The sequence below is a fragment of the Numenius arquata genome, chromosome 12 (genome assembly GCF_964106895.1).
Source record: "Numenius arquata chromosome 12, bNumArq3.hap1.1, whole genome shotgun sequence".
NCBI lineage: Eukaryota > Metazoa > Chordata > Aves > Charadriiformes > Scolopacidae > Numenius > Numenius arquata.
Window position 1 is genome coordinate 27873750 of NC_133587.1, and position 26993 is coordinate 27900742.

At 41.2% G+C, this 26993-nt stretch overlaps 1 protein-coding gene across 2 annotated transcripts in view; it reads right to left on the reverse strand.

The window, feature by feature from the left end:
* Nucleotides 1–614: 614 nt before the first annotated feature.
* The window catches only part of MKX (mohawk homeobox), a 48775-nt gene continuing 22396 nt past the window's right edge, over nucleotides 615–26993 (reverse strand). For both annotated transcript variants that reach the window (XM_074157390.1, XM_074157392.1), the window contains 2 exons: nucleotides 3337–3370; nucleotides 615–3227 (listed from right to left, as the gene is read on the reverse strand). In XM_074157390.1, the coding sequence (XP_074013491.1) occupies nucleotides 3041–3227; nucleotides 3337–3370 (221 nt within the window). In that variant the 3' untranslated portion in view covers nucleotides 615–3040. The remainder of the gene's footprint in view (nucleotides 3228–3336; nucleotides 3371–26993) is intronic.

Here is a 26993-nt window from a genome sequence, read left to right on the forward strand (position 1 = left end):
GGCCAGGAGGGCTCGGCTCTTGCAAATGATGTGACAGAGTAGATGGGAGCAGAATAAGTTGTTTTCTTCATGTCCAACTGGGATAAAAAGCAGCACTGGGCTGTCTTAAGTATGAGCACTGAACTTCTAGATGGGCTGACTGCATCTCATTCTCCACCAAGGTTCCACAACCAAACTGTATCCATACATGGTACTGTAGACAAATGTAGCCTATAATCAAAAAACCCCCTAAACGACCAAAGTCTTTCACAGCTCATCAACCTTCACCAGTGACTGAGGACAGTGGCTAGCTATGGCTTCCCGCTGCACTCCTCCAGTGTGGAAGATTTATAAGCATCATACCACATTGTCATTAGCAGTCATTAGCCTAAACTTGCCAAACAGTCATTTTAATCAGGGATGTGCTAAGCTACTTCACATAACTGTGCACCACAAGGTGTGTTAACCAAAAGACTAGCATTCCTGTTTTGTCTTTGCCTATCACATGCTTGTATCCCAGTATAGAGAAACCCTGATTGTAAGAGGAAACCAGAAACGCAAATGCCTAAGGACATTGAATAATGAGAATGATAAACGAATATTTAATTCAAACCAACAAGATGTTGTTTGCAGTTATTTATTTTACTAAAATGGTTACATATGTTGAAACAAAGAAGAGCAATAGTAATAATGTTTGTTTTTCCAATATCATAAATAATTATTGAGTCTTCATTAGCTGTTGGCTCAGCACTGATCATGATTTTTGTTATTTAAAAAAAGACACACATAATTCATTAGAATTTGTGTTTTCAGAAAACTCTAAAGCAGCAGTAGAAAAAAAAATAAATTAAAGGAAATGGTAACAAGAAATTATGCCAAGTATTTCTTAAATTTAAAACCCACTTGATGTGTTTTACAGATTATTCTTTGTGCTTTGATCATTTAAAAAAAGAACCATGAACAAGTTGTTTATACAATGGCTTGCCTTCTCCAGTTTTACTCCAGAGAAGTCCCCAAAAAGTACCTTTTTTACATGACAAGTTTTGTTGTCTTTTATACAGACAAAAACACTGTGAATATTTCTAACAGAAAAGTTTGTCAAAACAATCAATTTATTGTCACAAAATATTTAATACCAGAATAACTTACAATAGTATGAACAAAAGTGAAGTATTAACTCTCTGCTATTAGTTATAAACTCACATTATTATGTCAAAATCCAGTAAAGTATCAAAAATTAATGTTATGGAATCTTAGACATATAATGATGCAAGTCAGTAAAACATATACTTCAACTGTTCATACAGTCAAGACATACATTTCTTGCTTGGCACTTTAAGTCAATGCAAATCAGCAATTTAGAAAACAAAGTAAAAATATATATGTACAAAATATTTTCATATCAAATCATTTTCATTGTACACTAAATAAACCCAACAACATGTTATGTTACATCAAGAAGTTTCCTGTGAAGTCACACCAAGGCTGATATTTGCAATGCATCTTGACTATTTTAGTGCAACTGGGACAGCCTCTACTTGCAATTAGTGTCATCATTAGCACAGTCCTGCCTCCACTGAAGTGGGAGTTCTGCCATTAAACTCAGTGGGAGCAGGACTAAAGTCTTGTCTTGTTCATTGATGGCTCACCAAAACGAGAAACAAGGAAAGGGATAAGTAGGAAAGAAACTGACAGGATACCCACAGGAAAAAATCCAAATCCTAGCAACAATCAGCTCTTTTCCAGTTTTCTATAACTGATTCAGTATAAATTGTTTTTGACTTTGCCACTGTTTATTCAAGCACTGTAAACCTCATTAGACTATTGTTATATGACTTCAGAATAACTTGTACACCTCCCTATAAACTTAAAAATATACCTGGTTTTATGCTAGTCATTACACTCAATAGCAGTCAAGTTTAGAGACATGACATTTAATACATGGTTTAGTATCTACTTAAAACCCTCCCACCTTAAATGCTGAGATTTTTCAATGTTTCATTTCCCATTTGCGTTTCTAGTTTGGGCTTTGATAGTTTATATTATAGCTTTTTCTCACTGAAATGTGAACTGTCTATCAACTCTCTTCATTTATGCAGTACCTACAAAATAAAAATGTTTAAACCACATTAAAGTAGTGAGTTCCACCATGGAAACTTTTTTGAGCTCCATTGCAAATAATAAATGGCACTATAGATTTTGTTTTGTACATGAAGAAATCAATTTTACTGCTATCAAAACTTCAGGAAGTCACTAGCAAATTATAGAAATTCAACTTGAATTTACAGCTAGTCTGGCTAGAACCTTCGCATCTAGAAATCTTTAATGAGCAACACAGCTGGGAGCATACGTGTAAGTTCAAAATAATCTGAACAATTAACTTATTTCCTAAATTTGTGTGTTCTAGAGTATTGCACTTTTCAAAGGAATGATTTTGGTATTTTAATATACTGCATATACAGGTAAGAAACATGCATAACAACCTCATTGTCACTTTGACAAAACATACTGTACAGTTTTTATAACACTGTTGATTAAAAAAAAGAGAGAAAATGATGTAACAATTTCATTAAGACTCGTCAATTTGTACAAGTCAAATAAGCACAATTCTCCAGGGCCTCCAGCAGTAATGTGTTTAGCCCTAGGCTGCTTAAGCCCACTTGGAATAATATACAAAGTTTAAGCATTATGGCATTGTCATTTTGAGGCATAATACTGTTGTACTATGCCCACGTTATAGCTTATTTTTTGAAAGCAAGGCACTTACTGTAATAGCAATGCAAACGTCTTATGCGCACTTTGATTAACATAAAATAAGTTAATGTTTTGATAAAAACAGTTTTTTTTATAATTTACATGCCTTTTATAGAAGCAATTGAACATTTCATTTAATACAATGAAAACGTCTGAGTCAGAAGGAACGTTATTTTTTAAACTGAGCATACTGTAAAAGAGGGCCTATTTTCCACATTTGCCTCATATCCGTGAATCTGATTTTGCGGAAAACCAATCCTGTGAGGAAAATGTCTGTTTGACAGGAAAAAGAAAAAGGACCCATCTCTTAAAACTGCTGAACTAATGGCACTTTAACAGTCTTTACTTCTGATATATGTGATGATTTCTGAATGATGCAGCTGGTAGTTCCCTGCAGTTTATCCTTCCCCTGGGCAAGGTTCGTTAGGGCCATAGCTGCGTTGATCTCCTTCCAGTACGTTTCATCTTTGCTGGTTCCTTTTCTGTTAGCTGCGCTAGATTCAAGCAATAACAAATATTTACACGTACAGCTTACACAGCTACCTGATGTCAGGAAAACTGTAAGAATTATTACCTTGGAAAATTGTGAAGTCCCTTACTCACCTTTCACACTTATTTGGTCCATTCTCCAGAGTTTCTGAAAACAGAAAAAAAAAATGATGCCTCTCTTCTTTTAATAGTTTTTCAAACAAGCAAGTTCGTGGAATGGGCGCATGGGAAAATAACCCAAGATTAATTCAAAAATTGATAACAGATTTCCAAATAAAATTTTTGTTAGGATATTTCCACTGTGGGGACATTCCCAAGACATGATCTTATAGATATGATCACTGAGCCTCACCAGAATCACACTGGGAGAATCGGTGCTGAACCCTGCCCAGTGCACTCCACACCAGCGCTGTCTGGGAAAAAGTATTTTGGTTATTTTGGCAATAGTGAGAATAACGCCGGTTTTGGAGGTCCACCTACATTTTGCGGAGTGATAGAGCTAGTTTTTCAAAACATAAATCCCAAGGACATACGGAATCGCAAAACCTAAAAATAAAAATCAGCTTCACTGCCCTTCAGTGAATGCCTCCTTGTATGCTCTAAAAATAGGACTTTCACCCATACACACATGATGTGTGTGGTTTTTAATGCGGCCCTTGCCCAGGGAGTGACTCAGTCACAGAGGCAGGCTGAGAAGGGTACAAGTAACAAGCACACCTGGTTAACAGCCTTCAAAGATGAAATTGCATCACAGGCATTGGCTACACTTTCCCATCAAGAGTTACATTTGTTCATTCATAAGTCCTCACGTCTCTGAGAAGCCAGAAATATTTACCAGGCAGAAATGTATAAGCTTTATTCAGTGGGCTTGCTATCCTGACACAGAAATATATTACAGAGGAGTGAGAAGCCATGCCCGACTGCCATGCCTATGGAGAACAAGTCAAAAGAAACAGCAATGGCATGAGCACTAACGGCCACAGGACTCAAAAAGCTCCTAAACGCACCACAATTCTCATAAAGTAATGCCCCTCTTTATGAGGCTAGATTCCCAACTAAGTATCAACCTTACTGCTAGATTTCCATCAGATTATTAATTAAAAGTTGATCTTTTCTTTGCACTGAGCTTCCAGTGGTCTCAAAGCACATTGCAACCCTTGGTGGCTCTCCACTTACCAATGACTTTGCCCACCACTAACCAGCAGCCCGTTTTCTCACACAGCCAACCCGCATTGAACAACTCAGCCCAGCTGCACTCCCCAGCCCTCAGAGGTGACCACTGAAGACCACAGTCTCACCATAGAAATGCAGGGAGACCAGCTGTAATTTCAGAGGTCAGATGTTTGCCAAGCTGTTTGATTTAGCAGGCCTCCATCCTTTTGCAAAACAACTTTATAAATACATGCCCAAAAGTGACCAAGGTTTACATTTTGTTCCAAAAGAGCACATCTTAAATCAGTATCTCTTAAGCTCTCCTAGATCAATGCTTGAATGGGATTCAAGAGGGGGAAGTTCAACCTATGCAGAGGAGAGGGAACCAACGAAAAAAGAAACCATTTGATCCAGAGAGAGGTATTGCATGACACCAAAAGTCTCCTTCTTCATGCTGTACTTGGCTACAAATAATTTTTTAGCCCTGCTTAATTTTTTTTTAATAGAGACAATTTTAAAGAGGAGGTTTAGGACTGAATAGGTCAGTAGGTATAGAAATGGAAATGGCAAGTAATAGAGAATGTCGTTGCCAGAGCAAACCTGGATATAAATACACCTCTCTCAAGCATCTGTCAGCTTCTTTTGCTGTGGAAAATATTTCCTATGAACAAAAAAATTGCTTGTACAAACTTCTGAGGAAAGTAGGTGTGAATGGTGACACACATTCCAATTCCAGCGTTTATTTGAAGGAGTATTTGCAAATATTTTTTACTGGTGTTTTGCCAACTCTAAAAGAAAGTGGCTTGCCCATGGTATATAAAAGCTAAAATACACAATCCACAAGCAAAGAGTTACCCGTTCTTTAGCTTTGCTGAAGATTTTTCCTGAATTACAAGTCTTTTTTTATTCCATTCAGATTTTCGAACAAATAATTTGTCAAAGAAACTCGAAACTGGGTTACAATAAAACCATCATTGATAATTTGCAAAGCTCTTCTTAATAACTGCTGTAAAAGCATGTTAGTACAATGAAGTCTGAAAATCCATCATTTAAAAGCACAGGCCCTGTTTTTCTTGCCAAAAATCCTTTTCTGCTATACCAACCTCTGACATATCTCAGTTTGCACTATCATAGCATCCAAGCAGCTCACATCTGTCTGAACAGCCCTTAGTGAAGGAAATAAGTATTACTACCATCTTTTTGGATGGAGATAACCACCAAAGACCATTTGCCACGCTCTCCTTGACATATTGCTGATGAAACTAACTTGATCCAGCTCAAAAGGAAGAGCAGGGTTCACCTTGCTTTGCCATGAACCTGCCATCCAAGTAATGTACTTATCCAGGTTAGTTGTCCAGACTCCATTCACAAACAACAGATGTCCTCCAAGAAGGGGTTTCAGCCCACCTATCTAATGCCACAGTCCAACATCCCTGGGTGCTGCTGCAAAATCAGATTGCGAAGCCCTCTTCCATGGCCACCTCCTCCCACTGTTTCCCTTTGGGCAGCATTATCATCCACGTGGAAATGCTGTGAGCTGGATGAGGGGAGGACTCCATCCTTTGGAGATTAAACACCTGGTGTAACTACAGCCTTAACTGCTTAGCGCAGCCCAAAAGAATCGCAGTCTGGTCACGTCTGGCCCTTCACTGACAAGAAAGGGAACATAGATGACAAAATTTTATGAAGTTTAAAAAATAAAAGGCGACTCTTGCTTGACGTTTTGCTTTTTCTTCATCTTTTGCAATCTACCTGCTATACCCCCTGCTACTAATTAAAGCTTTTGATAATTAAAGCTTTTTATATTTGACATACCTGCACAAAAATTGCAAAGCATATTTCAACTGTAAAAGCAACATTTGGTGAGACTGCTTCATGAGTATAACCGAAGAACAGCATTCTCAACATGGAAAGCGTTCAGTTTCATGACCATCGCATAACACGTTCCTAGATTTCTTCTCTCAGGCAATGAGGAAATGGCACTGGGACTGGGTAACATCTCTGGAAATGGTGACGGAAGGAATGTAAAAATGATGCAGCATAACTGAATCTCACCGAGCAGCCTCAGCTCAGGACTCACCCCAGAGCAAGTGCTCATGGGCAGACCTCTCACTTCACCCATGAGCCCTCTCTCACTACATGAGAGGTAGCACTTTATACAAAGTACCAAGGATGCCCCATAGCTGCCCTCTCCAAGCGCTGGGGTTAACTTTAACACGCCCTAGGTGACAGCCACCTCTGGTCTCTCCTGAAAAAGTGTGGTCCTCTCACTAGTTGGATCAAAGCAGGCTCTGACACAAATTTCAACCCCTACAGACTTGTCAAGCTTAGATCAAGGCAAGTGACTCCAGAGAAAGCCAATGTTGATGTATTTTTATATTCCACACTGTTCCCAAGACTTATTTGATAGGGTGCACACTGAAGTTTATCAACAGCATACCACTGGCCAGCACAAATAACTTTCCTAAACAAACTACAGTTGTGCTCAATAGCATATTTATTAATTGAAGCCCAAAAAGGAGCTGCTGCTGAAGGTGGTTCTGTCTCAGAAAGCAATGTGCTGCTTGTGAAATGATGTTTGTAGGTTTTCAGCATACATTGAGGTCCTATACTAAATCTATTTAATATTAAGCATCAGAAACATCTTTTTGCTACAAGTTTGGAAATCACTTAAAACAGTGGTTTTTTGCTCTACAACTGGAAAGTTTTAAGCACTATGAAAAAGGAAACTCAATCATTTATAATTAGGGATTGTCATTTGTACCTCACTTTCTGGTGCTTCATACTGCTCCCAGTTGCAAGCATCCAGAGAATCAGCTTTTGCCAGGCCAGGAATGTCTCATTCTGCTCTCACCATCCGCCCAAAGAAACCAGCAAGGCAGGATATTTGTTCCTTCTTGTTTATAATAGGAAGTCACTATAAATCACTTACCAATGGAATCCTGTATACCTTTCCATTAGTATGAGTTTTCAGTATACAGTTTACTGTAGCACGCAGTGCCAAGAGCGTAGTCACTGGACAATACCAGCTTTGTGATATAGTATGGTATTTTTCAGGACTCACATAATTATTAATAATATATGTAGCATTTATTATTTTTTTTTGCCACGAAATTTCTTCATAAATACTCACTGGCTGATCGTGACAACTCTCTCAGAAGGTAGCTCGCAGTCCCGTTTTAGTAGAGATGGAAATGAGTCTCAGAAGTCCAAAGACAACATACCTAGGCAATACTTTGACCATTTTGAAAACACTTAAGAGCAGAATTTTCCAGCATTCTCCTATATTTAAAATGTTTTCTTTTGTTCTTCTGCTGTCAGAAAGGCCCACTTGAAGAAAATAAACCCCAGGGTTCTTGCAGGCAAACCATCCTTAAACTGGACAACCGCATCACTTACCTCCAGTACACTGCCATTACACCTGACTGTTGTCAAAATAATATACAAATATTTCACAAGAAGATATACATCTAAGTACATACACAATGTCCTTTTACATACTGCATCCAGTATTAGAGAAGAAAGCCAGAGCATAAAAGCCGTAGCACGTATGTCTACTCCAATTTACAACATACAAAGACTCTGGCTACGTGGCACATTCAAATATTTCAGAACAATTCAGACCCTTACTGTTTGCCGAGTCCAGACTAATAACTTTTATATGCTTGGATGACTTCAGGGGTGTGCTAAATAATGTTAATTACAGTTATGTTTTATTCTTTGGATCTAAGAATTCTGACCTAAGAATATCACACGTGTGTGGTGATGAACTGACTTTACCTAAAGGCCCTGCCGGGAACAGCAAAGGAAAGACCGACCACTTACGTCGGACCAAGAAGCGTCCCCGGTGCTCCCCCGCTCGGTGTTACATACAGCTCAAGCCAAACAGCAACAACTGGCTTAAAATCCTGCTTTGTGTTATCAGGTAACACTGACAAAGCAAAGATGGCTTGAAACCAACAGGGGAAAGAACGTGTGAATGAGGGAACAGGACAGAGAGGAAAGGGTACAGAACATTATGTAGTGGGGAAAAAATGGATATGGAAGTCAAGACACAGTAGGTCAGTCCTGCATGACTGTGATACTTCTTGAAGCTACTTAAACGTGTACAGATTCCTGATGAATTACACACCTTCTATTCTAGCTCAAAATGGAGGGGGAAAAAAGAACTGCTGGCCCCAAATGGTGAACACTATAAAATATTTGTTGGTTCAGTAAAAGGTCCCATATAACTTATCTTCATTTTAAAATTGGCAGCGTTATTCAGCTGTTTCTCTCTCTGCCTCTCCTGAACTTTCTTTTGTTGGTTTTGGAGACTCTGGCTTAACATGTGTTGACCAGCATTTTCAAAACAAGCAAGAGGAGGAAAAAGAGGGAGGAACAGGAAATAAATCGGGGCAGCTGAATGAAAAATGAAGTTTACATGTGTGAGTAAATCAGTGGTGAGATGAGGTATTTCTGCAGGTCACACACACACACACCTTGACTGTAGTATTTTCCAAACCGCAATTTCAGAGCACATACGACTTTCAGATCTCTGGTTCTCCAAGAACAAAACCGGGTTAACCTGAATTAATATTCCTGTACTCTTCTGCATTGACACAGCTCCTTTCCTCGCGAAGGATCCCAAACTAAACCATGAATCACACAACATCACTAACGTTTACCCACATCCGTGGCGGGAAGGTGGCTTAGCACAGGCTGCTCAGCAGTGCAAGGGAGGGGGAATTGTAGCCCAGAGCACCAGGCCAGGACCTTTCCTCATGCAAGAAATGTCATTTAATCTTGGTACAAAGACCTTTTGAAAAACCCAAGCACAGCAAACCTCAGGCTCCTCTAGTTTGAACTGGAGGAGGCAGGACCTGGCCTTCCCATGCTTACATTTGCAGTGCTCCCATTTTGAACCTGATATGAACAGACAAATGAGTTTCTGAACGCGGATACTGCTCAGCCAGAGATCCACACTACCAAAGGCTTTCTAGACATAGACAGGACTCATCCGATCCAGCATAGCAACTCTTAAAACCTTTTTCCTTTTGCACTATCCCCCCAGGCTTCCTTGGGGACATTGACCTATTAAAGATGAATTACAGAGAAGCACAGACAGGAAAGATCATGCTGGAAGAGACTCCAAACCACAGAGTCTCCTACAGAAACATTCTCCAAAATCGCCCCGATGGCTGATCTTCTGCAGACCTCAGGCCACCTCCACATGGGATCCACTCTGCGTTGTCCCTTGTGAAGCCACTCCTGCCCAGAGCAGGTCCTGGACTGGGCAGGTCCACATGACACCGCCTGGTCAGGGCTGGCAGTGCTCATGTAACAGAACCTTTTGGTGAAGGGACAAAAGTCCCTGTTCAAGTTTCAGATGACCTGTGGCTGCAGACACAGAGAGGCACTGTGACCTGGGAGTGTGTTGGATACCAACCACAGCTGGTCTGATCTCAGGGGGGTACTGGATTTCTACTGACAAAGATTTATTACCATGTCCTTTTGTTGGGTGGGAGGAGGAAAGCTGTCAGAAACTCGCAGGAACAAGGTCTGGGCCCAGGCTCTAGAGAAAACTCCTTTTCAGCAAAGCTTTCATTTACCACTGCTTTCTCTTTCTTCCAGGAGGAGGTTATGGAGCAGCTTGTAATGAAGTCACCCCCACAACCCTGTTACCTCACTCCTTTGGCTTCACAGTGACACCAAGTATAACAACTGACCTGTCATCAGCTGTTACGTCCTTTCAGATGAACAAACTGCATTATGACAATTTACGTTCACAGTGACAGCTACCCTGACTATTTCCCCTTGTTCTCCCACTGTTTTTTTTCCAGGAACAGCTTTAGTCCTGGTCTGACCTCTTCTGTTAAGACCCATAGACCGGGTCTTGCGAATGTTGGAAATACCCTTTGCCCTCATGCCTCAGATCAAGTGTTTTCAGGGAAATCTTTCTTTGAAATTTCCTTCTTGGACCAAAATATCAGGTATAAGCTTTAACTGTGAGGGACTGGTACCACTCAAGTTTTTTTCCTGAGTACCTGGGAACTTGAAGACTTTTTTTTTCCCTGTGCAGCCTGGAGCCTGCTGAAGTGGGAGTAGGCATCTAGTTACATTTTAATACATGTGATTTTTATAAAATGAGCATACATGCCCAGAGAGACTGGGATAGGTGTATTTTATAAACCATAAAAGAGAATTGAGTTTGCAGGTCTATATTAACATTTGCATTAATAAGTGCACTGAAAGCCCCACATAATAGTAGGCATGGTGCAAATGGCCTTACGGTCTTGGGCTATGCACCTGCATGTAAGAATTTATGAGTTAGCAAACTAGATACAAACCTGGTGTAAATCACTTCATTGTTCGGGCTGTCACGGCTGGCTCTAAATTTCCCATGACCAGTGACAGTGTGTTCTCCTTGGTGAGATGCAGGGCACTGCATGAGACTTGTTTTCTTAGCCAGGCTTTAGCAGAGCTTATAATGGGAGTCGGGGCTCTGTAGTGTTGGAGGCGAGTTGTTAACGAACTGGCGGTTATATGGTATTATGTTCTTTTCAAGTTTGCTGCAAAGCTGACTGAAATCAAATCTTTCCTCATTGAGTTGGCATGTAATTAATAGTGTAATGTTGTCGGATTCCTTGGTGATAGTCTCCCACATGCATTTCATAACGGATAAACAAATATCTGAACTAGGCTTTCTTTTTTTTTGGGGGTGTTTAGAAAGGGATTTACAGCATGTGCTGTGCTGACTGGAAGGAAGAAGTAGTTAGCCCTCCTATTGCAAACCATTATGGGTTAACAGTATAAACCAAGTTAGGCAGCAGGGAAGGGGAAGGGTGAAATAAAGAAAAGAGGAAAAAGTAGAAGAGGAAGAAAAAACAAGAAATAAAGGAAAGGGCATGGGAGATGTTTAAAAAACGGAAATAAGAAAATGACAAATGAGGATTCATTAGGGAAAATAAGAGTAAGGAGTATGAAAGGAGAAAACATATCACTGTGTTCTTTTTCTTCATTTTTAATATGAAAATATCCTTTTCCCACCCAGGAATCTCACTGTTGTGCAGGCAGGCACGTTCAGGCTTTCACTCTGGATCTAAAAAGTTTAATTGGGAGCTCTTAAAGCCTAAAATAAGGCTTTAAAAGTAAAAAGCTGAAGTCAAATACAGCCAGGGTAAGCACTATTACACTCCAGCCCGATTGTTTTTCATTAAAAAAGCGGGGTGAAAGGGAGGGTTTCAAAGCCATATTTCAACCCTAGGCTGACACTACAGCAGTAAAATCCGATTTTGTTATGCTAGTTGGCTGTGGGTTTGGGAGCAGACCCTACATATGTGGTGTAACGTTATGATATGAATGCATACACACAGGATATTTTCAGAAGCCTCCTGCAGAATTCAGAGAAACGTGCCCCCCGTTCCCATGGCCCTGCTCGCAGAAGCCAGCTCCTCTCCTGCCCCTGGGAGCCAACGGGGCTCAGACATGGCATGTGTTGCTCAAAGGCAATTTAAATTACAAGGTGCTGTATTTTCAGGCAAGTGGAGGAACGTCTCAGTGAATGCCAGAACTGATTTCCAGGGTGTGTTTAGCCAGCAGCATGGAGTAAAGAATGGCTAAGTCTGTCAGGGAGAGGAAATTCACTGTTCCTTTCACTTGCCTGTAAGATAAAGAAGAGACTGACGAATATGGTCTTTTCAAACATAACTACTTCCATCCAATGCATGCGGTACCAGGATGCACACTTATGTCCTAATACTAAAACCCAGGTGCCTAAGTTATGTTCCGAACTTGGCGTTCTCTGTGCGATAACAAGCATAAAAATTCAAGCAGGTTGTAAGGAAATGCATAAGCACAAACAGGGCTCCAACAATCAAACAACCGCAAAAATGTTTGTAGGCTGCTAAAGAGCCTCGTGGTAACCCCAGCCAACTGTTGCACACAGATCCTACAAATCAAGGGATTACTTATGAAATTTTAAAAATTACTTATATCTATAAGGAGATACAGATATATTCATATGTATATAACTGTATCTGCTGGGAATGCCTGTGCAGTTTGCCTTCCCACTAAGCGTACTTGAAATACTGCAGTACAATCACATGTGGCATTTTCTGTGGTCGCTGCCTCCCCGAAGGCGCAGGACGGACCTGCTCCAGGGCCAAACACAGAGCACTGGTGAGACCTTGCCCCACACAACCTCAGCACCATAGCACAGCAGCTCCGAGGCGGTTGCAGGAGGAGAATGCAAGAAGGTAAAAAATAGATGGATTTAACGACGCCAAGTAAATCAAGTTAGTGATGCACAGTCTCTCTGCTTGTGCTACACATTTGTGTGGGCCTGGACAAGCTGTTCTAACCGACCTTTTCACAGATGCCACCATACATTCCCTAGTCTCTGGACTCCGACTTGAGAGCCAGGGCTCTCATCTTCAGCAGTGCTGAGCACTTGCAGATGCAAATGGGGTCAACAAGAGCTGCGCTTTGAATGTATAAAGAGCCACAAAATCATGAGCATCCAACAAAGTCTTAGGTATCTAAAATGACTTCAAATTGTAATTGTTCAGTGCCTCAGTTCCCCATTTGCAAAATCCTACAGACATCTTATGAGAACAACTTTATTGAAGTTTGTGAACGACCAGATGGAGAGTACCAAATGGCACTGAACAGCACATCATGAAGTTAATCATCCTGTTCTCAGAGATGCTCAGCTGCGTTCAGGTTAGTGTTTTGCTGGTAGAGAAGTGAGCTGGGTTTTGAGGCTTCTTTCAAATTGAGCCAGCTCACGTATGTCAGAAAAGTATCTCTTTCCTCATGTAGCTAGAAATGCGATGGGAACCCCTTTATTTAGCATCTTGAGGAATTACAGGAACCTACACAGAAAGCTGTTGTCATACATCTCCCCGACTGTATGCAGAATGGCCAGCAGAAAGAAACGTTGCTGAGTGAGTCACAGGGGGAACGGTTGCCTGTGGAATATTCTCGCCTCCAACTGCACAGAAATTATTTCAGTGTTTGATTGCATTTATTTTGAGTCAAGTTTTAAGTTCTGCTCCCTTTGCTTTCCCTTGTGAAGCTACTGCAGTCTTCATGATCCTGCTCACCACAACTTGCACTGTTATTATTTCCATTACAGGATTTCTTCCCAAAACCTAAATATTCCCAGACACCTTCTGAACAGGCCCTCAGAGATTCTAGTAAACTGGGAGGTATCTCAAGAAGGGCTGTGTTTTCAGTTTTCCTATTCACCAGGCAAGTGAGAGTGCAGCTAACCAGGCAAAAGGGGGAAGGCTCTTGTAGCAGGAGAATTGCCTGCCCAGAATTATTCAGGAAGAGGTACACATTTGCTATAAGGTTTTGAGGAAGGAGAAACACCTCCTTCTTCTCCAAACATCATCTTGTATTTACAAATGGTTTGACTCCTAGCGCAGTGCAATTTCAAGGGCTCAGCAGGAGAATCGTACATAGATCTCAAAGACTATCCTGGTTATCAGGAAGATTGGTGCAGTCTAATAAATCAGCCAGACTGAGCTTGGATCCTCAAGGAGCAGGACAACCTTAACACTGCAGATGCTCCGTAACTGGAAGTTGTAAGAACCCTTCACAGCGGAGTCTTTGCGTAAGACAGATGAGTCTCCTGCACTCCAAAGGAGCACGTGTGGGAGGTCCTGAAACAGCAGTAGGCCGGTATTTAACATTGCAAAGGCCTTGGATGTGAACAGCTTTGTGGAAGAAGATGGAATTGCTCTTTTGGCAAAACATGTGAAACTGTCTGTGATAACAGGAATGAGAGCAAGGATGACTGAACAAATATTTGCAGTGAGTGCCTTGTCAGGACAGGGGAATTGCTACTGATATGATCTTTACTTTCTATGTTACTGCTTCTGACAGTCTTACAGACTTTGCAGATGTTTATTGGCCACTAAATCATTCTTCAAGAATGTTGGCTCCATTCCCAAACCTGAAGAGTCTGAATGTGAAGGGGTTTGTTATTCAGCACACACTGCTGCTTTTGGAGACAGTGAGTTTCAAGAAACCAGCGGGGAAGCGTCGTCGACTGATAACGACACGGGACTGAATTCAGACTTCTCAGCACTCGGGGCCTCAGATGCTGAGGCACGCCTGAGTAAACGTGCCCCACGGAGCGGGGCAGCGTCTGTCCACGTGGCACGGCACGGCACGCTGCCTGAGCCCTGACGGCAACGCTCTGCCACATTCATGGGCTAAGACTGCTGTGGAGAGACAGGGCTTACTAGCTCATCCGGACCCCGATATACTGCTTGCAGTTCTTGCTATAGCACAATTGCATGAATTCTGGGGCCTCTATAAAACTTACTCCGCGATGCTGCAGAGATTATTACTGTTCCATTCGGCTCCTCTAACTGTAGGGCATGCAGCACAACAACGAGGCGCATTCAAACCCTCTGCCATTGATCCCAGGAAGAGCAGCTCTCAGAGATGCAATTGCTGAGCTGTAGAGGACCCTAAGCCACAATATTTCAAGCCAAACAGATTTGCTTTCAAATAGAGAGTATCTGAACCACGGGCAACATGCCCAGGCTGTTTCTCGGAGTGAAGATGCCAATTCTCTGAGATCACTGCAAACAGCTCTTACCTGAAAAAGCTACACTGGCCACTGGAAACTACACCTAAATAGCAACTACACCAGAGGAGCAGTAATCGTAATTGTGACAGTAATAACATATATCTGTTAAATAACAAGTGATAAAAAGTAATTCATGCCTTTGTACTAATAAAATGAGAAATTATTGAATCACAATGTACTATTACCACAGGGGAAAAATGTATTATCCAGAACTATTAAACATATCTCTCCCCAAAAGTCACTGATTACTTAGACCAGGGTATCCCAATTCACAATAGTGGACATGATCTAACAACCTTTAAATCCAATAGCCTCCTTTAAAACCTAACTGAATTGCTGGCTGTCAGCCTCCAAGATCAAAGACAATGTTATCTAAAGCAGCCCCTCATAACATTTTTCCCCCAAATAGAGTGAACACTCTTTGTTTAAAAATGTCAGGTTGATGCAAACATAAGGTGCTTCAAAAATACATGACAGGTGCAGAAGGCAGTAATATTTGTTTTACATTCGCTTATGCATGTTTTCCTGGAAGTCAGGAGATTTCTTTTAGGGAATTCTCTCCTGCAGCAGTTTGCTATATCAGATTTAAAACACACATACATATTTATAGTAAAGCCATATGGTATTTATGGTTAAACCAACTGACATACTTCAAAAAATATGAATTTTGAATAATTTGAAAGATCTGTAGATCAAAAACAACTCAGAAGTTTTATCAGTATGTATAAATAACTAGTCTTCCCTCCTGTCACCATAAATCAAAAAAACCCCTTCACTCAGCAGGGTTTGCAATCAGGAGCAACTGGGCTACATATATATGCATAAAAATACAGAAAATATGTGCATTCATGGAATGCAATTCATCATGGATGCAACTGGAAATTACTGTGGACTTTTTGCTCAAGGAGCAACCAAATTAACTTTACCTCAGAGTAACTCACATTTCTGCAATTTGCTTCTGTGTCTTCCCTGACCTGCTTAGATGCTTTGCTAAGGGCGAGCAGCGTAAGCAACAATCGTGTATTTGTACAGATAGTCTTGCATCCTCATCTCACATTTAAGATCCCGAGTTTCCACTTCTATAGAGTAAAGCAACAAGGCATGAAGCCATGGTTCCAGACATGAAGAACGTTCATATTTTTTAGGGAATAACTGGTGAAAAAAAATGAGGTCCTTTGATCTCTCCAACACAGTCCAATTCCAGGCTTTCAGCCTTTGGACGGAGGATGAGAGGAGGACTCCAAGCTGCCAAGCAAGCCGGGCAGCTACAACACCAAGGCTTTAAGCTCTGTGAACTGAAATGTTTCATGTTCTCTAATTAACTTGCTGCTATTATTAGTAGTACTTCTGTTCCCACTTTTAAAACAATAAAAGCTTTTTCTTTCATTTTGCAAGCCTTGTTACTTTTTACCTTTGCCCATGAGCCAAAGCTTTCCCGTAGAGCAATAGCCTATACATCACCGTTTGCTAAGTTTATTGAGACCTGCAAAGGGTCTGCAAAGCAGACGCAGCAAATCCCCTCTGCAGACAATGCCTGCTTTCCTCCCCACCCTCCTTCTGCAACAGTGGGCACCACCAGCACCACCAGCAAAAGTTGTATTTGAGGGTACAGATTCATCAGGGCACACAAAGCACCCACACAATCTACCTAGTTGGCTGCCAACAACTCTTCTATATCTAGTGAACAAACTAGCAAAGTGTTGGCAAAACCAGCCCCTCAGAGCACCGCTGAGAGACTGGCTCACCCACAGGCAGGGCTCTGCTGGCGCTGACATAAACCACCAACCCCAAATGCAACTCAAAGCTAAGTATACCCTTTTAAAATATTCTCCTGCCAGCACTTCCTAGGCAACTACCATCTCATGTACGAGCATCTTGAGGGCTGCTCAAGGCACCCTGAAGGCTGTTGACCACCCATAGCCCCCATGGGCAGCAAGGCTCTCCTCTTGAACATGGCCGGCTGCCACAAGCTGCTGGAACTCAAGGCAAGTCCTGCCCAATGGCCCTAAGCTTTGCAATTAGTACCTGCTTTGCACCCTCCAAACACCCAGAGGCCTGCTCCATGGGCTTAGGTGACACCTGGCACATTCTGGTTTTATTTTCATTTTTATAAGCCTTATTAGCCTTTGTGGGAAAGCAGAAATCCCAGAATAAGAACCAGGATGCCAACACTGTGAGTGTCTGTACCCTTAGCCCCAAAAGACGAGTTGCCCAGAGGAAACAACTGTCTAAAACCCATGTCATTAAGGCCTTTTCCAGATTATTTTGGTTAATGTTAAGAAGGTGCATTGCTCAGCCAGGCCTGGGAGCAGGGTTTTCTGCTTTTTTCTCTGAAATCCGCATTTCGGTACAAAGCATAGGAATGTATAGGCATATACACTGTTTGCAATTCTCAATTAAAATAGCTTCTTAGTTATGTTGTCCTCTTTTCCGTCATCTTCTTCCTCTTCCATCTACCCCCCAAATCCAACTACATCATCATTTTATTTTTGCTACAATGACAGGGGAAGACAAAGCTCAGGCAAGATGAGACTTCTGCTGCAGCTCTTTCAAAAAAACATCCAAGACTATCTGCTGGAACGGCACTTGGCTTGAAAAGTCAAAGCTGTACTGTAGCAACCCATACTGTAGCAATCAAGTACAAGGCGCTTGATTGCTACAGTAATCAATGTACGCTTGGCTGCTGGCACTAAATTATTGTTGCTGTAAGAACCTGTTAGAAATTTGAAAACGGTAATTGCTGCCCCCCAAAACAGGCAGATTGGGAAGTATGGGCTTATGGATACGGGACACAAGGACCTTGGGAAAGTTTCCCCTGGCCACAATGCTGTGCACGTGTCCTACCCCTAAATCTGGTGTGCAAGCTGGTTGGTATACAGCACTTAAAATGAAAAAATATCCCTTTGAAAGAAGTGCCTTGAAACAGAGATATTGGCAATGGATGAGACTCACTTGCTGTAATTACTGAAAAACAAATTTTTGAGCAAGACTCCTATGTGACTTCTGTCCAAAGCCTCCTCAAGATTCCAAATGCTGTGGCTTTTAAAATCAAGAGAGCAAAATGCTTTCTGCTCAAATGATTGGTAATGTAGGAGCAGAAAATTTGTGTATCAGAACTAAGGTTTAGATTGTACTCCTGTTTGTCAATAAAATCAGTCTTATTTCTTTTTGTGTCACAGAGAAAAACAGGATCTGTAGAAAATGTTTAGTAGGACACTAAGTTGTAGAAAAATTGGCAAAATTTATAAATGGAAGTACTACTTTTTCAAGGGCAATGAAAACAGCATCTATATATGTAGTGGTTTAAAATCTACTGCCTAAATGTAATGTTTACTTGCATGGGACATTAAAAAATTTTCTATTTCACGGAAGGAGTAGAAAATTTCTCTGATTATATAATGAAGCCTCAGCCGAGTTTCTCTAACCGCTGTTCTTGTTCTTATTGATACGTGGAAGAAATGTTCCTTTACAAAACATTCCTACTTTCTAAGCAGCAGAAAGGATGCCCTCCTTTGGGCAAATGCAAACTTTTCATTTATTTGGACAAAAAAACTAAAAAATTAAACAGAACAAATTTCTAATCAACACTTGTTAATTTGAAACACTAAAAGTTCTCCCATATTGAAAGCAGATTTTCTGAAGAAATGCTGATTTTCAAGGTCATAACAGTGCTGGCAAAACTCAAAAAAGTTGTAGTCCAACTTGCTTGTGTTCAGCTGTGTTTACTTAGTCTCAATTTGACAAAAGTCTGCCTCTGATTATACATAACAGTCATCTGCCCACAGATAAATAGATATTACACAAACGTTTGGAGGGAATGACATTTGGCTACTATTATTTTTGGAATAATTTACTCTGCATCCTGAAGTTAAAACACCAAAATGATTCATAATGTTTTTTGGACACAAGTATTTCCATTTACTAAATAAATTGACCTCCATGACCTTTGTGGACTTTATATTGTATATGTTAGTGTATTAAAAAAAGGCAATTTATTGTTAAATACTCTGTATGCTTAAGCAAGGTGGTTTTATACATAATTAAGACCAAAGCCAGTGGCACATCTGGTGTACTCACTGCAGCAGGTCAGAGCCCAGCACCTGCACTGCAAAGGGCTCCGAGTGCTGCTGGAGAGGGGGCTCTAACTCACCCCCAGAAGACATCCCACCCCATCGCAACCTGCAAGCAAAGTCTACTGCTCAGCTCTCTGCAGAGCATGCACCTGCAGTTAAAGCCCACCCTAGCAGAGAACCTAATGGCAGTGCCTGAAATACAAATGTGTTTTTTATTTCAAATGTACCTATTTCAGATGTAAACTTAATAGTTTTCTGCCTATTACTTGTAGGAGGAAAAATGAATACATATTGGATGCCAAACTGAAATTTTGCCTTATCCAAGGCAGTTAGTTGTTTCATAACATTTATAAAATAGCTTATATTTTAAAGCAGACCTGCAGCATTTCTCTGATGTGGACAGAAATTTTGACCAGTTAAAGATATTACTTAGCCTAAGGTATTTTGTGTTATAAATTATCCAGGAATAAAGTGAAAACTTATGAATAAATTATAGTCCCTACTCACTTCCCACTGCCTTCCTACTTCCTAATGCTCTCCCCTTTAAGCCCCTGCCAGCTCCCCAACATCAGCTACCCCAAACAGCACTTCCATGTTAAGCACTGGAAATACTGAGGGCAATTCAAAGTCCATGGAGGATATTGTTACTCCTGTACATTTGAAGTGGAAGAGGTTAATGGAATCATAGAATGGTTAGAGTTGGAAGGGACCTTCAAGATCATCCAGTTACAACCCGCGCCCCCACTACAGCAGGTTGCTCAAAGCCCCATCCAGCCTGGCCTTGAACACTTCCAGGGATGGGGCAGCCACAACCTGTTCGTGTCTCACCACCCTGACAGTAAAGAATTTCTTCCTAATATCTAATCGAAATCTCCCCTCTTTGAGTTTAAAACCGTTACCCCTTATTTTATCACTACATTCCCTGATAAAGAGCCCCTCCCCATCTCTCCTGTAGGCCCCCTCTAAGTACTGGAAGGTCGCTATAAGGTCTCCCTGGAGCCTTCTCTTCTTCAGGCTGAACAACCCCAACTCTCTCACTCTGTCTTCACAGGAGAGGTGCTCCAGCCCTCTGATCATCTTCTTGGCCCTCCTCCAACTTGCTCCATGTCCTATCTAATTTAAATCTCCACTCTTTCAGTTTAAAACCATTACCCCTTATTTTATCACTACACTCCCTGATAAATAGTCCTTCCCCACCTTTCCTGTAGGCCCCCTTTAAGAAATGTTTCGGGAGTGTGTTGATAGATGAAAGAATAAAACCTCAACCAGACAGAGGGTCAGATAGATTAGTTTCTGTAAAGTTAGCATGCTTTCAAAAATGTCTTTTCAATTAGAATACCAAAATTAAGAAAGCCTCTGATGCAATAGGAACCATATGTGTTTGACATATCCAGCTTCTCTATCTTTCACATCTAAATATTCAGTTTAAAGAAAATTAAGACATTTGTTTACAAAGAACTAGTTTATGTGTTTACAAGACTAAACTGAATGTTTTTAGATGGAACGATTATATACTAGTCATTTCCCCTTATTTTCTCTTGTTTCAGGAACGAATATGACTGTGAAGAAGGAATGTGTTTTCGATGTGGACAGCTGGAGGTACAGAAAACAGATTTCAGTCACGTGGAACAAATGCAGCAAATTCCTTCTTTATGGGCTGTTTTCTTACAGAGACTAAGTATTAGGAGCTCGTTACACTATGATGCAAAACCCCACTCATTCAGAACTGTCCTAACAATAGTGACCCAAAGAAGAGTTAATTCAGATGGAATCCAAGAAAATGAGGCAGCACAGAAACCTCATCAGCAGTCCAATCACATGACAAAACGCGAGGCATCTCCAAAGCCACTGCCTGCCAAAAAAAGAAAGGCTGCTGCAAGAAAAATACTTTCACAGCTTGATATCTGGGTCTTGTGACTGCTATCCAAACAAGGAGTAAAAGTGGTACTATATAATGTGGCAGGGTAAACAGAACCACCCACTCGTCATCACCAATCATGTTTTTAATTCAGATAAATTCTGTTTCTTTAAAAAATGATGGGGGAAAAAGAAACAAAACCCTTTGTTGAACTTGAAAATTATATCCATAATCTGATTTGGCATGACATATTTTAGGTTCATATATAACATGAACTATATAGGAATGCATGATTTGCCATACAGGATCAGACTATCGGTCCATCCCAGGTAATGTCCTCTCTGTGCTACTGACTGATGCTCATCTCAGAGGAGCACAAAGACATTGCCCTCAGCCAACTATGCAATAGGTTAAGAAGATTTTCTGCCTCCAACTTACAGACTTACAACTTGAAAAATTTTCAAACAGGAGATCTGATCTGCAAAATATAAAGAAAGCAGTAGACCTGGGAGAAGTTCAAACTTTCAGCAACGCTGGGTCACAGAACCCTCCACATTTGGCCAAACTGCATTACAGTAGCCTCAAAACTAGTTACAGTTTTCAAAATAGGTCTTGGTGGGATTCACCAAACTCTGGATTGGGTATGATTAAGCCCAAGTATGAAACCCTTTCTATACTTTTGTGTCCAGCTTAGTCAGGGATTGTGGATGCATCAAGAAACTGGGAAATTAATAACCACACACCCCATACAAACAGACACACCACCACCACCACCACAACTACAGTATTTCCCATTCTCAGGCTATGTTCTGTTTTTTCCCTGAGTTGTGAGCAACAGTTTGGATTAATTTGCTTTGTATTCTAAGCAAGGTCATACCCTTTTCTGGAAGTGTATCTGCTCTTAGCCTGTGTAACATGGAAAAAAATGCCAAGCAATTAGATTCAAAGGTGCCTTCCAAGAAGAGTGGTACAATATGTTTCTTGAATGCTTATCTACCCTTATTTGTCAAACACTTTGAAAGGGAGAAATGTCAAACTTCTCATTTTGAATTGTGAAAAATGCCAATATCTCCTATGCTTCCCTAATATGTCCTACAGTCCTTCTCAGTTACACTCCAGATTCCTACCAGTATTTCCACCATATCTGCTTCCCCAGTATTTTATCTTCTTAGCTTCATCCCTTTGATCTCTTTTCTTTCCTCTTCCTTCCCCTCCATTGCTCTCCCCTTTCCTCTTCCTTTTTGTTCTTGTCCGCAATTTTGCATTTCCCTTTCCTTGTTCTCTCTCAGCACTCTCCTTTCTCTACAATCTTGATTCTGTCCTTTATTTTCCCACTCGTATTTATTTCCTGGCTGTGAGTTTTCCTTTTTCCCTTCATCCCCACCCTTTCTTCTATTTTTTGCCTCTTACAGCTAAAATGATACTTCAGCCATAACCTACCTGAAAGGCGAGGTACATCTTTTAAGTCCATTGTCAGTACTAAAAGGATGGAAAGTGTCTCAAAAAGAGGTAAATGACTATTCCAGTCACTGCCCTGGACAAACAAGCGTAGCTTCCATTGACAGCTGGAGGAGTTCAGCACCTGAATCAAGCTATTCCCCATTTGCCACCAGTCTCTGTTTGGCATGGGAGTCCTGCTATAGCAATACGTCCCCACACCAGGGCACAGAGAGACAGACAATTTCTTGCAGAGGCTGCAGGGTGTTGGTGATGAGAAAAACAACTCAGATAATATGAGTCCTTTCTTCACTTGTAACTGAGAACGGCGCCTAACGTAAGCTAAAATTTTGCTGAAACCTAAAAGAATTAGGAAGAGGTCTGTATAAGCATTGAGACAGCTATGCACAACTTCACCCCCTGTATTCTGCTGGATATCTAAGAAAATACCAAAACATCACAAGAAAAGTTCCTCCTATGGTATACATCGTGTAATTAATATCACAACTAATGAAAGTATCTGTCCTGGTTTCAAGTGAAGTGATTTAACATCCTGTGAAAGAACAGAATTACACCACACAAGCAATTAGGTCAAGAGGATAAAAAGACTAAGACGCATTGATTCCCTGAACTTCTTGAGATCTGCCCATCAAAACAATAATTGTTTGCTTTCCAAGACAAAACAACCTAATAGAAACATGCACTAGAAATCAGCTTTATGCTCAATGCTCCAGAGAAAATATTGGGGAACACTTTTGTTTTTCATGGTGAATGTATCGCCCCTGTAACACCCCCTCCAGCTGGTGCTGACTGGGCAAGCTAGAGCTCTCTATGCACGGCCCATCCCAACTTGCACATCCAATCCTTCAAAGTTTTCTCTGTTTTCTTTGTCTCCCTCTTTTTATACTGCTTCTGGTTGTTTTTTATGTGTGTTTTTGCTGCTGCTCGATTCCCACCCTTACCACCCTCCAACTGCTTGCTGGGCAGGCAAAGCAATTCCATGTAAGGAACGCAGGGAAGAGAAGCATTCCTTGATTTTTCTGTGCACAGTAACTTGCACGACATTTGATCATACGCAGAGATTAAGTCATTCATGAATAGGGCCCAAAGGGAGGAACAACTCCAGAAAAACAACCCTCCTCGCTGGTAGCACAGCATCCAGGACTCCACAGTCATTACTGCCACACTCACAGGTCATAGCCGATCTGGCAAAGCGAAGAATCCAACTGCAGGCTCTGTGGTTAAAATAAAATGTATCTACGGCAGCTTGGATCAATGTTTAAAAAAGTTCCATGTTATTTTAGTCCAAGGACAAGCTTTTAAAATTAAAAGAAAACTTTGGCTTTAATTACAGATTAAAAGTGAAAGTTGTTTAAAAAGAATGCAGTTCTGAGAAGAACAGTAATAGAAATTATATAAAATTTAAATCTCGTTCTTCTCTCTCCCAGCATGTGATGTCTCCTTGTAAATATTTAAAACAAAAGTTTGAAAGCAATTAATCTGTGGTCAATATTTAGGGTGCTTCTGCCTTGCTGTCATGGATCTTTGGCATAGCTCGACTTTTTCCTACATTTATGTTTTCAAGCTAAAATAAGTGTGATTTTGATCATAAATAAGTGATTTTGATGCGCATTACAATAGCCAAAAAGGAACCACAACTGTAACTTTTACCTCCATTCCCCCTAAATTTTGTTACTACATGTGTGATGCAGCAGATGTCACCACCTTATACATAAATGCAAAGGGTTTATTCAGCTAGGAGCAACGCGATCCCAAAGCGGTTAGGTGCTACAATGGAGAAGCTGCTGCTCTTGGGATGATTTTCAGCAACAATTGCCCATCTGAAAATCATTAGTGCATAGCAGTGGATTTTCCACATGTTCATATGCTGGACAAGCAGGTTGCCCTTGAAGTATGGTTCCCCGGGGGAAGAAGGAAAACCCAGAGAAAAGTATTCTATTGTCAGATCACGGTTTCGCTAGAGCCAGACAAAAATATGGTCAAGCATTCACTTGGCTGCTCTGCTGGCAAAACGATAGGGTACCGAAATGGAGACAGCTAATGAAGAAGGCAAAGAATGAAGCTCAGGAAGAAGATCTTAAAGGAGTACAGATATTTTTTTCTTTCAAAAAATCAGAAATAGGGTTAAGTATGCAAATTTAGTGACTTTCAGATTACTGACCTTTACTTTTGTAAGGCCAAAAAGTTTTAGAAGGGCTAGTCTTTTCCCAATAAAGTATCTCATCTTTTAATTCAGCTGTGTTTGAAGCACCAATGAGGAAGTATTGAAGGAGCCTAAATAAAAAAAGGTATGAATATAACTAGACAGTATTTAATACTTAATGCCCCATTAATCGATAATTTGGCTTGAAGGAGGAAAAAAGTTGGCAAAAGGGAATGGAATTCTTTAGCTCCTTGTTTTACTTAAGAAAAATTCCCAATGGGCTTCACTTAAACAAAGAACTTTAGTTTTCCACTGGAAAGACAAAAAGAAAATCTTGGTCTAGCATGTCCTGCCACATGCTTTAACTACACAGTAAAAGAGTATGTACTTGGATCCCAGGCACATTTCAAAAGTGTAGTATTTATTAGCTGCTCTGTTGCCAAGTTCCACTATTATCATTTTATTATAACTAAGGTATATTTTTACTAACTAAATTATATTTAGGTCTTTAGTTTAAGCATTTGAAGGTCTTGGAGTGTCACGTACCAATGACATACAATATATCATAGGAATTTGTTGATTTTTGCCCTCCTCCTCTCCTCTATAAACAGTTACCCTGTATCTGTGATCTCAGGGCATTTGACTTTCCTAAACCCATAATCCAGCTGTAAAGATACACAGGGGCCAAGGGAGCAAAATCCTCGGATGGAGCAGAGCTCGCCAAGGACGAAGGTGAGCCCTGTTACTGGATAACCCCGAGGGGCAGCAGAAACCCACCTCTCCCCACTACCCCCTTCAGACACACCTTGCTCCAACCCTCCTCTGCTGCCCTTCGCCCAGCTCACCCAGACCTGGCTTTTTTCTGAGAACTCCTGTTCCCAGCTGGGGCTGCGGGCTGGTTTATCACACACAGGAGGTGGTGCATGGTGGGACACAGCCTTTCCATGGGTGAGGGCAGACAGGAACCAGCAGCTCAAGCCGAGTTCGCCCCAGCAGAGCCATGTCCCACACCACCCATTACAGGATTTTTGGTCCCGGGGGGAGCATGGAGCTGCTGCCTGGAGGCTGTTGGGATGGGATAGAGAGAGGATATGGCCACAAGGCAGGAGAGGGTTTTGGTGGGCTCACATCAGGGTGGGTATTGCGGCTGCTTTCGGAAGGAAAGGGGTGTCTCCGAGCAGCCACAACACCCGCAGAGAGATGACAGCGCTCCTCAAACCTCTGCAAGTGCAGCAGTACCATGGGGCTGAACACAGCCTTCATTTTTCCTATTTTGTGCAAGGAATGAAGGAGGAGCAGTACCCAAATATGAGCACTTACATTCTCCGAGGGTCACAGTCTTTGATCTGTGAGCAAAGATCCCACTGAAAGCAGCTGGAGTTCACCAAATGAAGTTCGGAAAGCTTTGCAAATGCATGAACGTTGTGTGTCAAACCATGTAGCGTGCTTTGGGCCAAAACACTCAAAAACCAGACCAGATCTTGGCGCACTGGATTTCTTCTTTGTCCAACATAAAGCACTTCCAAAGACTTGGTTTGAAAACATTTGAGTGCCTGTCCATCCATTATCGGGTGAAGCTAAAGGCACTTTGAGTAGGACATCAGATGTAATTATTAGCCCCTTTTGAAATAAGAAGGCAGAGAATCAGGGATGTGAGTCTGTGAACTGAATGAGGTACAAAGGACTGAGAAATATTAATGACCTTTTGTCTATATAGATCCACAACAAATGTAACAAACTCAAATTAATGCTTATGTGTCCTTGTAGCCAGGAGAAATTATTATCACTCACAGTCTCATTACACAAGGAGTGAAAACCAGCAGAAATGCTGGGAGACAGTACTAAAAGGAAAACAGGCTTATAAAAATGCCTGCCATTTTTATTAATTTAAAATGCTTAAGCAAGCAGTTCTTTACTTTGGTTCAGCCAAAAAAGATCTTTGCATAAAACAAAGAATCACTGGGATCAATACCTGCAGGTCAGCCTCGTCTTTTCTGCTGACCTCCATGAGCAGGGCTTTGCTGGGCAAGCTGGAGTAAGCACCTCAGTGCGGTATGGGATTTCGAAGGGAGAGATCTTCTCATTTGTGGATAATACAGTTGGGAGCCTTTTTTCCTCTGTATTTGCAAAGTTCACTACCATGGTGAACTACTGCCCAGCTCTGAGCTGAAGGAGAAAGCACAGCAAACCAGCAAGGCAGTAGGCGTGAATTCCACAGGTATCATCATCATAATAGAGCACTGAGGAAATATGTGTGTGTGTGTGTATGAAAGATTGTGTGGTTTACAAACACCACTACAGTCTCTGGAGCTGACCGGAGCAGGACAGCTTTTTTGGGTTCTCCCCACTTCAGAAAGTGTCTCTAAACATCTGGTACTACTGAGATTCAATAACTGGGAAGCCTGTAACAATTGCAGTTCTGATATTGCAGACAGGGAAAGGGCCTCAGCTTCCCCCAGCACCATTAGCTTCTCCCAGCTGCCTTTAGTCTCACAGGTT